Genomic DNA, 17,130 nt, shown 5'->3' on the forward strand with positions numbered 1-17,130 from the left:
TGGACAAATGGTTGGCTGACCGGTTGACTGGCTAGCAAGCTGGCTGTTAACACTCAATATACTGAGCCTGGAAAATCTACTTATCATGCACGCAATACTCCGACAGTTGAGTCATCCATAAATACATTTTTAGCAACTAAAACTCAGCATGTGTAGCTATTAATTTGTGCAACATGTGATTCCACAGATCAGTTGTGGTTATCCTTGGTGGTGGTGGTGGTGGTGGTTTTTCTAATCTATCAAGGAAAGGGCTCCAGAGCCTGGAGCGCTGAGGGGTGGATGTCAGTCCTGATTCCCTGAGCACAGCACAATGGAAGGAAGAGATAGGGAATGTTCTGAAGCATCAGAACTCAGGGAAACGCTCACAGACCTCTTCTTCCGGCCTCCTCTACCACACACCACGTGATGCTTCAGGAAGATTATGCTATAATACACAAGCCAGAAAATCATCAGACTATGTCACTGAACACAGAGGAGTGGAGTATGTCTATATGTATAAGGAATGGAAGGTAGAGTATGTAAGACCACAGCAGTGTGCCTTGAGTGTGTCTAGGTTTTCAGTCTCAGCATACCGGTTCACCTAGGTCAGTTCCTGCCTACACTGGTATAGAGTGGATGTCCCCCAATTCTACTCAGCACAGCTTTAGACCTCACAGTACTGCAGTGTTGCACATTTGGTATCTACTCTTTCTAGTCAAAAGTTTAATATTTCACAAACGACCTCTGTGGATGCCTGTAATGTGTCGTATAAGTGAGTTACTTTACATAAAGGATGTGTTGCTTGCTTGAATTCAGTGTTAAAGACTGTGTTATGGTGGAATTTCTTAAAGGTCAGTCCAAGGTTGAAGCAATGTGGGCTGTCTATGCTAATGTAGAGGAAGGGAAGAACTGGGGGGAACAGCTTTGCCAAGGGTTGAAAAGAACCACTGTTCACACTGTTGAATGTCTTTACGTTTGTGTCTGCCAAACCTCATCACCAAAAACATGAAAACCACGCTGGCCTCTGGACATAGCGACAGTCATGACACACTGCCTGTTCTCTAATCATACAGTACCATGACGACAAGGCATGTAAATACCTCCTCTCTCTCTCTCTCCCCCTCCACCCCCAGTCCGGGTCTGAGGAGGGCCGAGACAGCTGCAGGTTGTCTGAACAGCTGAGAGAGTAGAAAGCTCTGTGAAGTATAGCAAACGTGCCTCTGGGAGATTCCCTGGGAGGCCCTTACAGCACTGGGCCATCTGCCGGGCTCTCTTGATAGAGAGACAGGCTAAGGCACCCTGACGACATCCGACTCATCCAGACTTGAGTTGATCTCACATGTAACGTGTTCTGGGGTGCCCTGGTGGCTAGCTGGGTAGGGCGCGTACCATATGAACAGCTGCATTACAGCTGAAGCCGTAATGCAGTGGCACGGGTTGTATTTTGGCTGGTTTTATTTTCGGGTCATATTTGCATGTCTTCAGCTCTCTCTTTCCCCTACATTGCCGGTCTCTCTGTCCAATATAGTGGGGGAAAAGGCCAAAAATATATCTTCAAAACCAAGAGTTTTCACCTCTTGATCTGCAGTCAAATTCACTACCACTCAGCTTCACCTACCCCAAGGTACTATATGCAGTAAGCAAGACTTCATTTATTTGAGAATTGCTGGTCGTTCCTGATTAACAGGAACTACAAAAGGCATGCAAAATTGTCACTGTTTGCTCTATGGATAAACCAGCAACTGTCTTTCAGCGTGCCCCCACCCAATCACAGAAAGCTATATTTATCTCTTACACTTACGACCAATCAAACAAGGCTATATTTAGCTTCTCCATCAGTCTGCTGTCACCATCAACATCAACAGCAGCTATGGTGTCTAACTTGCCTTCAGTCAGCATACAATGTAAACAGAATATCTCTAAATATGAGCTGCTAAATGAACTTTGAAATCTGTAAACAAAACAGCGGAAAGGTTTCTATTCTTGCAAAACATTTGTCTCCAATTATAATAACGCACATCATATCCAGTCAACTTCGAATGAGTATTCAGTTACACAGAGCAGACACAACTGTTACGTGCATATGTCCTTTAAAAACAAAATCAATGTTAAAGTAAACGTGTACCTTCCCAGACAGCACTGACACTGTTCTAGTCTGTTCATCCAGAGGAGCTGCCAATAATGATCCCAGTCACACTGGTTATCTAACTGGCCAAGCTCCGCCAGACAGAGTGCTGAATGTCCTCTCATGGAGCTAACAAGCCTAAAAGGGTCACCTCAATGACAATAAATATTGTATGTGGACACCAAGTTCTCCTCAAATGAGCTACCGGATAACTCGGTAAAGATGTGAAATGTATTGTCAGCACAATGATGATGGGTGTATATACTATGTATATTAATTATACTTTGCACATTCAGTAATGATCTCCATACCAAAGACAATCTGCTGGGAAGGAAGCCCTAGTATAGGTAGGCCTATAGCTTCGTGGAAGATCACCTGACTGCAGATTTAGAGGTTGCAGGTTCAAATCCCATCCTAATACGTTGCTTAAGTGAAAAGTTTCTGAAAAATAAGCACATTATTACATGGGGGTTGGCGTCCCCTAGTGGTTGAATCAAGCTTCTGCGTATTGCAAACCATGCTGAAAAACAAACAGCCTCCATTACTGCTCCATTGAGCAATGACATTCTGTTACACACAACCACTTCAAAGACACCAAGACAATGTTCAAAAGTTTGCTTGTTTATTTCGTATGACACAGTTGTCAATGACGTTCTGTACACGATCAGATTAGCAAACTTAATATGGCAGAAGCATGATAAAACTCCACTGGTATGTAGAATACCAACATACAAAACAAAATAAATATAGAATTAATATTTCAATAGCATGCCTTGAGCCGCAAAAGCCATATGTATCTTAAACGCGGATACTAAGAATCACAATTATGAAATGAGTTTGTAATGAGAAACAGCGTACTTCCATTTCACATGTGGATATCTGGAACCAGGTCTAAATCCACTAGTGCCCTCCTGGCTTGAACACAGTTCTGTCTGTACATTGGACCTTGATGTCCTCACCTGTAAAAGCAGTCTAGGAAGGTAGGAACAGTTGGTTGACTGGAGACGCATCTGTCACACACCCAGTCCCTCAAGAAACAGTCAGTTAGACACTGGGCCAAGCGCAAGAAAAAAAAAGGGTTCATATTGGCACGCGTTTCTTTGTTAACCTTTTTTTTTTTTTAATCTTCTTCTTTTCAGTCAACCTTTTTTTCCCAGACACTTAGGATGTTGGAAATAAAAACAAAGCAACTCAGGATACAAAAGTCTTATAGTCAACCAAAGACTCTACAAGAGCATGTATACAGATATACCAGAAGAAAGATGGCCGACATCTGCTGTACATTCTGGAGGTTTAGTTAGTAGCACCATAGATGCTTGGTTCACCCGTCAAGACAGAGACAGGGTCGAACCTCTGAAGCAAAGCACTCCAATCCTCCTCCTGCAGAGCTACTGTCTGGTGGGGTTTTGCAGTGAAAACCTACAGGATGGTAGCTCCCCAAAAAGACGGTTATAAAGCTGCTCTGAAGTCTCTTCACGATTCCTTGTTCTCTCTCCGACCCATCCTCAGTAGACCAGAGGGGACCATCTGAAGGAAGGTGCTTTGGGTCATCTCGTCCCACTTCCATCTTGGGAGTGGGAAGGAGGAGAGGGTACAAGGAAACAAGGAGAGGCTGAGATGGAACCAAGGTAAAGCTTTAAGGGGAAGAGGTGCTGCCAGTCCAGCCTGACTGCGGGCGAGGTTGGCTGGAGGTCTATCTTTAACTGTAAGGTTATCTGGCTTGGCAAGGCAGAGGAACACTGAGGCGGAAAGAATGTAGCAGCAAACACACTGATAGGCACACAGGAGCACGTAAGGTGTGTGTGTGTGTGTGTGTGGGGTGGGGGGGTGGTTGAATGTGTGTGTGTGGCTGGATCTGAGTCATCAGGGGTTTTCCCAGCATGACCAAAAGCAATTAAATGTATGATTACTAACTGTCCTGGGATGATTATAGAGGTGCTCTACTAGCTGTCTTAGGAAGGATGTTATAGGTGCTCTACTAGCTGTCCCGGGGAGAGGGTGTGGGTGCTCTTTTAGCTATCCAGCAGAGGTTGTTATAGGTGCTCTACTAGCTATCATGGGAAGGATGTTATAGGTGCTCTACTAGCTGTCCTGGAGGGATTTTATAGGTGCTCTTCCAGTTGCCTTGTAGATGTTATATTGTTGTTGCTCCACTTTCTGTTCCGGGAGAATGTTATAGGTGATCTTCTAGTTGTCCTGGAGGATAATATAGCTGCTCCATTAGCTGTACTGGGGAAGTATTTCCAGGTCCTCTTCCTGCAACGGCTCACTCTCATGCAGCTCCTCCTCCTCATGGTCTAGCTCCTCCCCCTCATGGTCTAGCTCCTCCCCATGCTGCAGCTGCAGCCTCCTCTCCTCCACCAGCTTCATCTTGTCACGGATGGTGTCGGCGGATGAGGCCATGTCTCCAGGACTGCCAAAGTACTGCTCACTCCTACAGCAGAACAGGGACAACACTATGTGATCAGCACCTCATCAACTTAGTCTGAGTGACTGTATGACTGGGTGTGCATGGATGTGTGTAGGTGTGTGTGTCCAGTCATACCCGTCTGGGAAGATGACCGGTACGGTCAGTCTGTCCAGAAGACCTTTCCCCACGGTCTCCACCTCCTCATAGACCTCCAGCTCTACCTCCACCTGTGGCTCTGTCTCCACCTGCTCCTCGCTGTCCTCCCTCAGGACCTGTTACACACACACACGAACACACACACACAGATTACCAACCCACAATCACAACACGCTGAAACAGGAAAATAACACACCTTTACTAGACGTGCACGTTTTTTTGCGCGCGGGTGTGAGTTTGGGTGGTGCGTGCCTTTTCTGCGGCGGTGTAGAAGTTGGCAGCCATCTCCAGGCGGAGCAGCCTCTCCTCGGAGGTGACGGTGAACTGCTTCCACACCCGGTTGAGGCGTGGCAGCGTGTCTCCGGAGGAGCGCGTGGTGCAGCGCAGGGACTGGCACAGCACCACTGTGGCCTGGAGGAGCTGCCGGCCATAGTCGTACGTACTCTGGGGAAACACACACACACGCGCGCGTGTCCACACACAAACGCGCACACGCGAAACAGACACACAAACAGAGGGAGAAACGTCAAAGATTGTTGAGAGAGAGAGAGAGAGAGAGAGAGAGAGTGAAATGGAAAACTGGGTATCGAGGTCAAACCCTGACTCCTGACCCCTGACCTACCTGAGCCACGTCCACAAACTTCTTGTGTTTCTCCAGCAGGACCCTGGTGTCCTGGGCGTCCTCCCCCAGCCTGATGTGGGTCTTCAGGAGGGCGTCCAGCAGCTCCCCGAGCCACTCCACCGCCTGGGGGATGGGACAGAGAGAGGAGACGGGCTTCACGCAACAACCGAGACCACACAGAACACACCAGCGTAGAGAGACAGAGCGAGGGGGGGGGGGGGGGGAAGGGAGACAGAGAATTTCCGTACTGACCTGAGAGGCATCCTCCTCACACTTGAACAGCTGGACCATCTGAAGCATCTTCAGTCTCCTGACATCTACCATGTCCTCACACCTGAGGAGCGAGAGTCACACGGGTGAAACTGACACCGAGGCCGTTTGTGAATTCCTAACACATCCACCCATCCCTTCCTGGAGATACTAGTGATCTCCTGGCTCCCACCTCTGCTTGCGGAGCTGCATGTCCTCCATGACACTCTGGATGTGGTCGATGTTCTCCTTGTTCTCCACAGGGACGTCCTCCTTGCCGTACGACCAGGTAGTCTGGGTAGACATCTGGTCCATCAGCGCCTGGCCCTTCTCTCTCAGCACCTGCAGGGCGCCCTCTGGGGGAAGGGAGGAAGAACAGCCCTCAGCATGGAGCAGTGAGCGTATGGGTATGTGGGTGTGACTGTGATGACGTCACGGCTGTGTGTGTGTGTGTGTGTGTCTGTCTTTGTGTAAGTGTGTGTGCAGCACAGCTCACCGACGGTCTTCAGCTTCTCCTCCAGGTGTTTGAGCGTCTGCTGGATGGCCGCGCCGTCAGCCGGCGCTACGTCTGCACAGAGCATGCCCAGCAGGCCGTCCAGCTGCTGGGACAGCTATCAGGGGACAGGAGAAAGGAAACAAACATCAGTACACCGACAACAACCGAACCCTCCTAAATAGTAACAGAAACCCCTATTCAGAAAATCCAATCCCAAACGCTCCGCTGACACAAACACGCGAGACAACAGACGGACGGGTAACGCATAAGAGGGGCCGTACATCCTGCGCCGTGCCGTGGAAGTCGTGGGCCGACTGCAGGACGTTCTGCCGGGCCTCCAGCTGGCTGGCCTGCCGGTAGCAGACGTCACTCAGCTGCTGCTGCAGGCCCTTCAGCTCCGCCAGGTCCTCCTCGTCGCCCGCGCTCAGCAGGGCGGCGATCTGCTGGTTCAGCTCCACGTACACGGCGAACCACTCCTGCGACACACGGGGGGTGAGAGGGCCCGTTAACCGCCTAGCAATACTCAGACCTGCACCAGCAGGTGAATACTTTTTTGGGGGGGGTCCACCACTGTTATCAGACTGACATTCGCTCACCTCATTACCAAGCTCTGCAGAGCTCTGTACTCTACAGCAGACACGACAGACAGAGGTAGAAAGACAAGGGAAACATGCGTGTCTATATTAGTGTCTGTCTGTGTGTGTCTACATTAGTGTGTGTGTATATGTGTGTGTCTATATTAGTGTCTGTGTGTATATGTGTGTGTCTGGGGCGTCAGGTGGCTGAGCGGTGAGGGAAGCGGGCTAGTAATCGGAAGGTTGCCAGTTCGATTCCCGGTCATGCCGATGCCCAATGACGTTGTGTCCTTGGGCAAGGCACTTCACCCTACTTGCCTCGGGGAGAATGTCCCTGTACTTACTGTAAGTCGCTCTGGATAAGAGCGTCTGCTAAATGACTAAATGTAAATGTCTATATTAGTGTATATGTGTGTGTGTGTGTCTATATTAGTGTCAGTGTGTGTGTGTGTCCTCACGCTGTGCTGGCTCTCGATCTCCTCGTGTTTCTGCTGGAGAGCCTGGGAGGCTCTGATGGAGTCTCCTATGGCCCAGTGAGTCCTCAGCTGCTCCAGCCCTGGGCCCTCCAGCCAGTTCACCACCTGCAGAGGGACACACACACACACACACACACAGACACAAATGTGTACACACATTCACAGACACACAGACACGCACACAATTAATACAGTGACCCACTAACTCCAATCAGAGACCTGGTGGGGAGATGGGAGGGTAGTGGTCTGCCAGCAGCATACTTCCTGGGGATACAGGGCCCTGATTGGACAGGATACCGGGTAGAAAATACTGTCATTGAAACACATTCTTGGAATGTGGAACAAGTCCCTTTTGTACTTTGTGTTTGGTATACATTGTTAAACATGCAGCAGTTGACTGCTACATCTAAATGCGCGTGTGTGTGTGTGTGTGTGTGTGTGAGTGAGAAAGTGACCCACTGTCAGGTCCTCAGGCTGACAGACCCTCTGACACGATAAGAGCTCCAACCAGCCAGCGACATGAGAAGGCTGAGTGGGTCACCCACCCCGGTCACCCACCCCGTCCAGACCAGAGCAGGGGCTGCCTGGCTACCCCACCGGCTAGAGCAGCGTCCACACCAGCACAGAGGGGAGCAGCAACCCTGGACTGGGCTGAGAGGACTGACAAGGTGAGGAAAAACCTCTGTGTTGATCAACAGAGACGCTTCCTCAGCATCATCCTTCAACTAGCCCCCCCCACCCCCACCCCCTGCTCCCCCAACACATACAACCCCCATTGCTTGCAGCCTTCAAGCTAACAATCACCCCTTTCCTCGAGCCGGTCTCCCCCCCCCCCCCCTCTCCCATAGATGAGAACTAGGCCAACCACACACACCGCCAACCACACACACCGCCAACCACACACACCGCCAACCACACACACCGCCAACCACACACACCGCCAACCACACACACCGCCAAGACAACTTAATCCCTCAGGCTGCCGTTCAACATCTCCGTTGTCATGGTAACTTGCTCCTTAGCACCCCGCTACATCTCAGTAATCATGAGAGATCTAGACTATCTGTCCTAATCTGGACTCCTCAACTCTGTCAGATCACCATCTTAGTCTCCCTCTCCCTCCGTCTACGCAGCCTGCAGCGCTCTCCCATCTTCAGTGTGTGTGTGTGTGTTCTGTTTGCAGTGTGTTGGTGGCTGCGTTTGTACATGCATGGCCTTGGCGTTTGCGTGTGCGACAACAGAACTGTACATAATAGTGTGCTATTTGTGTGTGTTTGTGGTGAGGTGTGTGTGTGTGCGTATGTATGTATAAACATGACCTTGGTGTGTGTGTGTGTGTGCGCGTGTATGGAACAGTACCTATTGTGTACCTATGATGTGTGTTCAAATGTGTGTGTGCATACCTTCATGACCATGGTGTGTGTGTGTAGGGTACTGTATATATTGAAAGTGTTAATATACTGTGTGTGTGTGTGTGTGGGGTACTGTACATATCGAAAGTGTTGATATACTGTGTGTGTGTGTGTGTGTATACCTGCATGACCTTGGTCTGGATCTCCTCGAGCTGGTTGCGTTTGCTGCGCTGACGGCAGACTTCCTGGTAGCGGGTGTACTGCTCCCTCAGGGAGTCCAGCAGCTTCATGACCTGGGGCTGGGCCAGCAGCTCCTCGTCCATGGGAGACCAGGCCGGACCGCCTCCTCCGCCGCCCTCCGACCCGTTGAAGCGGCGCTGCTGCAGCTCCGACAGCAGCTCGTGACCTGGGAGGAGGAAATGATCATAATGAGGAAATGATTTAAGTAGCATTGGATAAAGGACAGAGACCAGAGTGGAAGTGTGCACTTCTCTGGGCGTGTCAGAAAAGGTTCCTCATGAAATGCATGAAATGAATCCTGAATACGATCCTGAGTTATCTGAGTCGGGCTGTGGTTTTAACTTCTTCCTTCTAGTACCTGCTAGATCTCTTCAGGCTCTTTACACAACAAAACAGGGTTTTGAAAAACCTTCATGTCTGCTTCCTGCGAACAGACAACAAACACCCTTCCTCTCCCTCCCTCCCCCTCTCACTCTCAGTTTTTTCAAGAGTGAAAGAGACAAACACTAACATAGCTAGAAAACAAAGCCATGTGAGTATTCATTATGCACGGCGCAGAGTCCACAAGAGGAAAGAGGGTGAAAGGAAAGGAGGGAGAGTGAGAAGAGAGCAAGGAAGAGAGAGAGAGACTCCTACAGAGGGGAGACTGAGAGAGAGCCAGCAGCCTCTGACACAAAGGTCCTTTTATTGCCCCTGCTGCTCTGGCCTGTCTAACCAGAGACTGGCTAAATATTTTCACTGTCGTAAAACAGCTCTAGTGACACTCTTCTTTAATCTTCACTCGGCTGAAGCAAACGACAATGTTTCCCCACCAATCAATAGTTAGCCTGCTTGTCTCTTAACTGCTAACCTGCCAGTAAGGATATTGCTAGCTTTTAAAGCCCGCACAGACGTTTCTTACTAAAGAGGTTAGCAGATTGAAAACAGGGCTTTACTGCAGGCACTGCTAATCGCAATGTTTGATATTGTACCACTGTGCATCTTGGGTAATCAAACTGCTCAGAACTGTGTAGAAAAAAGCATCTGGATTTGGAAGGAGCATAAAGGATATATTACCAGTCTGCAGAACTGTTTCAGGATCAAATGATGGTAGGAAGTTACAATCTGGAGGTCTGTGAGTAAATCACATGTAAAGCATGTTAACGTCCAACATCTTGATACACCAAACTTTTCTTATGATAGAAATGTCTGGAGGATGTAGAGAAGGTTCAAACATATGTCTCACCTGTCTTTGTCGACCTGGCAGGCTTTCTCACTCTCGTTGATGACAGAAAGTTCATCCAGAAGTGAGGTGGACTCCTTGGTAAACTTCTCAAACACCTGAGACAGAAACACATGCTAGTGAGTCATTGAGAAGGTCACGTGAGGGAGATAGAGGTCAGCCTGTCATGTACGTTCATTATTAATATGTTCTGGTCAGGGGGGAATCTCACCAGTCTCTTGTTGACCCAGTCCACATGGTCGTACACCAGACTGCCTCCAAACTCATCAGTCAACTGACACTGCTCAATGTAGCGTGTCAGCTTATTGGCCGACACCAGGATCACCTGGAACACAGAGGGGGAAGGGTTAAAAGGGGTCATCCTGAGCAGCTAGTCCCCTATGCAAGCTGTTCGTTTTTCAGCCTCATCCTTCCTGAGGCCTTGCACAGCCTAGTCGGAGTTCTGTTCATTCTGCACCATGGGGTATGGAGCCAACAGCTGCACACACACACACACCCCAGAACAGCTGCCACTTGGGTTCTAGGGTCGTGCATGCACACACACACACACACACACACACCACATTCCGCAAACATCCGAAGAGACAGACAGGGGAGGGACCAGGGACGAGGAGAAAAAGGGTGTCAGCTGAAAGAGAGGCATCACCTCTCATCGATGCCAGGTCTTTTCCTGAAGCTGTGACGATTTCTGCCTTCCTGGTGTTCAAATCTAGTTGTGTAATATGTGTGTGTGATCATTTGCTGGCCACCCGTAAACACTCTGGGCCCAGATTAAAGAGAGAGCTGTAGTGAGATTGCCAGCATAAAGCGATCAAATGAGAGATTAAGCCAAAACGAGTGAATCTTTTCTGTCCCCAAATCCAACCGTCAGCAGAGTGACCTAATCTGGAAATCTTGTCTTTAATCAATGTCAAGCTCACATAATGACATACTCTTATAGCTCAGCATAAAACACACTAATCCTGAACACACCCGACTCTCTGCAACACATCACTGGCTGACAGCATAGCTGTTGAACGCTTGCCAAGTGTTCTCTGAACGCTGCAAGGTTAGCTGTAGGACGCTAGCCTCAAACTAAACCAGCAGCCTCGCTGGAGCGTATGGGCGGCAGGGTCACAGGAGGAGGCCGAGAAAAGCAGGTACTCAAGAGTATCAAAACACAGCCCTTCAGTCGATATAGTGAACTGCAAGAAGCTACTCTCGAGTATTGAGCTGCGGCCTCGGTGTCAGAACTACAGAGGCATTGTTGACCATCCCAGCGGTGATTCTGCTCTCTCTCTACTAGAAGAGTTTCTTTGTCCTCTACGAGATCAGGCCATCACTGGGAGTGTGTGTGTGTCATCAGACTGGAGACAGAGGTGACTGGCAGCCAGGCAGGCAGAGAGGCTATACCTATCTGGCAGGCGTTCATGTCCATATGCTGCAGCAGTCATGCCCTGCCAGCCTGGAGGGTGAACTGGTGCTGGTACAGCCCAGCTCAGCCATCAGTAGAGAGATACTGAAGATGCCTCCGGAAGGGTGCCGTCTGATGACTAGAAGCTCCTCACAGGCATGAAAGTAGGTCGAACACAATGAGCCAGTATCTCTCCTAATCTCGTTCATCGCCATAGTCGATATTCAGCCTCTCTCCTCTGCTCTCATCCCGTCTCCTACTCCTCCCGCTCCCCTCCTACTCCTCCCCCTCCACTCCTCCCCCTCCCCTCCTACTCCTCCCCTCCTACTCCTCCCCCTCCACTCCTCCCCCTCCCCTCCTACTCCTCCCCCCTGCCCTCCTACTCCTCCCCCTCCCCTCCTCTGTTCTCCTGTTCTCCTCTGTTCTCGTTTCCTACGCCTCCTTTGTCTCTGCCTTCTCCTCTCCTACACCTTTGCTCTCTCCTCTCCTACTCTGCTCTTCTCTACCTGCCTCTCTCCTCTGTTTCTCCATTGGTCTTCTCTCCTCTGCCTTCATCCTTCCTTTCTCCAACTCATTATGTTCCTCCTCCTCTTCTTCAGTGGAGCCATCTGTTTCAGTGCTGGAGATCAGGGGAGGCTGGAGGGTACTCTTGGCCCAAATCAACACTCATACTGTTGAACTGCAACTAGTATAGACCTCTACTGAACTACATAGGACTCACCCAAGCATGCATAAACACAAAAACACACACCGTTGTGGATGACGCTGTTGAAAGAGACTGTCCTTACAGTGACATGAACTGCTGACTGCTGTTGCCAAGCAACATGACCATATTAGTCCATGCCGAAAGAGAACATGTTGCAGACACAAGGTCAGAAACAAACTCTGCACTTTTCATTCCAATCCTTATTCTCTGTCCTACTTGTATCTCTCTGTCCCCTTCACCTATCTCATCCTTCTCTCACTGTCTCTGCTCCTCTCCTTTTTCCTCTCTCCACTCCATCCCTCATTTGAAGAGAAGGCTGAAAGAAACCTGAGAAAATCCTCCAGCAGGAACCCACAGGCCATATGGAGCAGCACCTATGAATATTTAATAACTACTCTAAATCTATCCCAAAGACAATACCATCCATCAGCCCCTCAGGATACAGCCTAAACCACCACACACAAGGACTAGGGGTATACTAATACCACGCTGGCCTGGGGCCAACTTTAGGGTATGCCTTAGTTGCAGATGACAGACAGCTTCATTAATGGTCAGATCTATACGGGCAGCTCCTCTGGGCTATACACAGCGGCAGGCAATGGCTGATGAATAGGCTGCTGATGGTGCTAAGGCCTTCGACATTGAGACACAAACACACACACACACACAGGTACTCACCTCGAAGCCCAGTCTGTCCTTCTCCTTCCAGAAACAGAAGTGGGTGACCTTCTTGTCCCAGAATTCATCCGGCTTCACCACACACACCAGTGACACCTCTGCTGGGATCACGTTCTACAACAAGGCAACATGGAGCTGTTGTTTACAAGGGCCCACTAGGCTTTCAAACTTCCACATGCCTTACAAGGACAGGAATGACCCATCTCCCCTGTCAAACACACCCCTCTAATGATCGCTCTGAATATTCATGAGCATAATGATTAATTAGTGAGGGGTGGAACAGATGTTTGAACACCAGTAGCCCCAGGGGACCAATCCACCTGCAGTACATTAACAGCTCTCTGCCAATCAGAACGTGAGGGCAGACCACACAGCACATAGATGGTTTTGTGGCTGCGTCTCTCTCAGTCTATCGTCTGTCTGGCCACGGCCACTGCACAGAATAACAGGTACGACATCTCACGAGCCTCCATCAACATGACACAGCATCATGTCTGATAAGGCTCATCTACCTGCGGAGGAACCACCCGGTAGAAGAAGACCAACACACGCTTTGGGGAAAAGGGTAGCAGATTGGAAGTGTTAGTCATTCTGGTCATACCTGCAGCATGAGCACAACTGTCTTGACAATATTCCACTGTGACTTGCGTCCATCCACAATGACAGTGAAGCCTCTGGCCTTGCATTTGTCACTAAGGAGACGGAGAGGAGGGGGGAGATGGACACAGGGCATAGGAGATGATTAGACTGACACGCTGGGAAAGTAACTGCTTCTAATGTATCCTGCAACAGTAAAGGTGGGTGTTGGGAGTCATTGACGGAGGCCGACCTCAGGGTGATGATGGTAATAGTCTACTTTGAAGGTCTGGGGGCGTATTGTGTGAGTGAGTTTGTGTGTGTGTTAACCTGGGGATGCTGAGAAGATAGTCCAGTGTAGAGCTGAGCTCCTCCATGCTGGTCTGTTCTGTACATAGTGGGATGGTGAGAATCAGCCCACTCCTCCTGTCCTTGCCCCCTGAACACAAGCACACACAAAATAACCTTCAAACAAACAGGAAGACACGCACGCGATAATTAAACAGTTGTGTTCAGTGTCAAGAAGTTGTGTTGTGTTAAACGTGCTGAGAAAAGGTCAGCAGAGAATATCGAAAAGCGTGCGAGTGTGGGGCTGACTAGAGAGGAAAATACCAGTCAGCTTGGCCCGGCAGAGAGAGAGAGAGTCATCAGAAACTTGGCGTGCTAGGCTCTTCACTGGCCAAAATCACAAAAACCTCTAGTTGCTGAGGTCTATGGATAGTCAAACTCAATAGTGCCAGGAGGGCTAGCATTTATGATGACTCTAATACTTGTATATCTTTCATTGGCAGCTGACTACGCATGAGAGTGCCATCTTTATATGATTTGGACTGGCAGGCTAAAAGCTTCAGCCACAGCTCAGCTTTAACCCCAGCCCCAGCTCTATTTCCCCAGGCCCCTGTCTCCTATCCCAACCCAGCCAAGCTTCCCCTAGTTAACAGACAGAGAAACTACGGCCAGATCTAGTAAACAACAGTAATGATGGCCTCTCTCAGTTTCTCTCGCTCTCTTAGTTTCTCTCCCTCTCCCCTCTTGTAAAACACACCCACAAAAACAGCTCTGAGGTGGAGCACTAAAGAGGAATGCGGGTAAAGAAGAAAATGTCTACTCCAAAACCAAGTATTGGAGTAACTTTATTGAAGGGTTATCTTTACGGCAAGTTCAGAGTACACTAAACAAGGGTTCTGAGCTCTTCCCCTCTCATAGTGGGCTACACTCTTGTGTGGCTAATCTGTAGCCTACTACTCTGCTTTTGGATTGAAGCAGCAGGCATTAGTAACCAGTTAATACTCATGTGACACTGTAAAGCTCTTGCAGTATTAGGTCTTACCTGACAGAAAGGCCAGTCTCTTCTTCAGAATGGGCAGGATGTTTGTGGCCTCCATGGTGGCTCCTTCCACCCTGCAAACTGAAACAAGCATTACATTATAAGGGCTCAAATCAAGCCAGTCTCTTCAACACACAAAACACAAATGGTCATTGTCGATTAAACACCATGGTGTTTTACCTTTTTGTAAATGCAAAAGATCTGCACACTTAACCAATCAACTTCCTAGAATGGGTATGCACAGTGATGAGTGTAGCCTATGTTTTGCCAAACTGAAACTTGGGGTTCCTCATAACCCCACTGAATATCCATCCTGCTTGAAGGCTAAGGTGTTCCTTGGGGCTAAATATGGTGTAACTTGCCAGGAGTGGGAGGAACCATTTCAAAACCATTAGCTGATTACACTGCTGCAGCCATAAATCCCAAGTCCCAACTCTAATGTCCATAATGTCCACTCCCGTGATTCCTGGGGTCTAAAACAATCTGATACACATTTTCATTGACATGTTGTCCAGGATCACACGGTTTGCTAAGGAGGAATTCTGGACAACACACAATTACACACATTTTGGCTTCCTCTATGTCCTTCATCAAGAGCCAAACTGGACCACTATACTGAGTGGATCCGTCTGAATCATCCGATCGGATATGACACGAGACAAAAGCCTACAGAGGAGCACCCAAATCGGGCCCGGAAAAAGCAGCGTGCCGATGTCTTTTAAATGACCCGTATTGAACAACCTCATATGTTATACTTCATACCCCATCACAAATATGAGCAGTGAATCCTAAAGTCACACATTATTAACATCCCCCATGTAAATGGAGAGGTACGGTGTGGCAGAGTACCATGAGGTTTTCTGTAAAACTGGCAACATAGCCAGTAAGGAGGGAGGGGGAGACTCCAGCCCGCTACACTGTTGCAGCAAGCAGACACAATGACCTATATTTGTGTTATTGAATGACATATCTCCCTTATTTCATTAGGATAGTATACTCGAGTAAATACCATATATGACAGCCAGCGAAAATGTAGAATTTAAAACCTTACCTCAGACAGAAGAGAACAATTTCTGTGTCATTATCCGATCGGGAAAGATGTAGAACTGGAGTTGAAACGCAGCTGTCCTCGCGGCAATCCCGATTGTTTATCAGTCTGACCGAGTTTCACCGATTTCCTGTAGAAAGCAGTCCATCACATCTGTACCATCAGCTATGCGAAACGGGAAATCACGTATATGTTATCATAGCAAGTTTCCAAAGGAGCACATCGCTTTTGAATCAACCAGCTTGCTTCAGTAGTAGGCTACTTAGTAGTATCAAAATGGTTTGATTCTGGGGGCTGGACCACAGTAAGAGAGGCCACTCCCGGTTGCCAGGTTGGGTAGCTGCAGTAGCCTATGGTTTCTCGTATGCCAGGCACTCAAATGAATAAAAGCCTATTATACAGTGATATAAGCTTTAATGCGATATCTGTGTGTTTTGGAGATACAGTAATGCTTTGAATATATGTGACTAATGTTGTGACATTAAAAGGGAATACGCAATTTTTATTGAGTGATTAATAGTACACATAAATGCTGCATTGTGTCATACAGTCATAGCGCACTGTAGAAAAGTGTTAGGTAGGCCTTTTAGTAGGCTACTATGTGTTAAAAGTTCAACTTTATGATGCCTTTTAGTGACTCCTAGTGATCAGGATTCTAAGACTAATCACGGATTCTAATCACGTACACTAAATATTAGTATTATTACTATTAGTATTACATTCAGTTTCATTGTATTATTTTCTGCGCTCTTTTATCAGCAATAATGTATAATAGTAGGCCTAGTTGTAGCCTGAAGATCTTCATTCGTTTGGCGTCGTTGCTATGGATACCGAAACAATTCTATCCTGCTATGAAAACTGGAGCATGGATGACTAGCGTAGCTATCTAGTTGGCTATCTAGATACAACAAAACCACTGAATGCATTCGACTTTCATGAATGTTAAAGTGTGTGTTATTGTAGCGTATTTCAATTGAATGAGGTAAGTATGTGGTTTGTAAGATTACATAAGGATGTGTCATACCTTTAGATATAGATAACTAGAGCTACTTAGATAAGGTAAACTAGTACAAGTTTATCCCACTGCAAGCTAGAGCTATAGACTACATTTACTGTAGCCTTACTGTAGCTACTGTAGTAGCCTGGCAGCCTTCTCGTTTCTAGGTAGCTACTAACAACTTAGATTCTACCTGGATAAATACTTCAACGAGAGTGACATGTTAAATGTTAGGCTTTATCCAGTCTCTATCCTTCTCACCTGACATTGTTTTGGGTTCTTCTCTTGTCTGACTCTTTCCTGTCCCCTGTCGACTGCATTTCTCTGGGTCCATTCCACTGTGTCCCTACTAGACATGATAGCTAATGTTCCAGGGAACACCCTGGACTCGGGTACTCACTGGACAACCACTTGTGGTAAAAATGCTCAGGTAATGTGTCAATGATACAGTTGTAAAGTTGAGTAAATCTGCAGTTCTCTTGGTCCATGTTGCATTATTTGTT

The 17,130-nt window shown here is 48.1% G+C and overlaps 1 protein-coding gene across 2 annotated transcripts; it reads right to left on the reverse strand.

Annotated features, from left to right (window-relative positions):
- Positions 1-2,709: 2,709 nt before the first annotated feature.
- Positions 2,710-15,919, reverse strand: sestd1 (SEC14 and spectrin domains 1). 2 transcript variants are annotated; one of them, XM_062456751.1, is made up of 18 exons: positions 15,634-15,919; positions 14,586-14,663; positions 13,586-13,694; positions 13,281-13,371; positions 12,680-12,793; positions 10,114-10,227; positions 9,906-10,000; positions 9,737-9,792; positions 8,632-8,846; positions 7,071-7,193; positions 6,319-6,513; positions 6,038-6,152; positions 5,735-5,897; positions 5,545-5,626; positions 5,293-5,415; positions 4,923-5,114; positions 4,650-4,786; positions 2,710-4,538 (listed from the first exon to the last, which is right to left on the reverse strand). In XM_062456751.1, the coding sequence occupies exons 2-18, from the start codon at positions 14,638-14,640 to the stop codon at positions 4,325-4,327; spliced, it is 2,193 nt and encodes a 730-aa protein (XP_062312735.1). In that variant the 5' UTR covers positions 14,641-14,663; positions 15,634-15,919; the 3' UTR covers positions 2,710-4,324. The 2 variants fall into 2 exon arrangements, with proteins under 2 accessions (XP_062312735.1, XP_062312734.1); XM_062456750.1 differs by having other exon boundaries at positions 8,623-8,846.
- Positions 15,920-17,130: the final 1,211 nt, after the last annotated feature.

This window comes from Osmerus eperlanus, chromosome 3 (genome assembly GCF_963692335.1).
Source record: "Osmerus eperlanus chromosome 3, fOsmEpe2.1, whole genome shotgun sequence".
In the NCBI taxonomy this organism is placed as follows: domain Eukaryota; kingdom Metazoa; phylum Chordata; class Actinopteri; order Osmeriformes; family Osmeridae; genus Osmerus; species Osmerus eperlanus.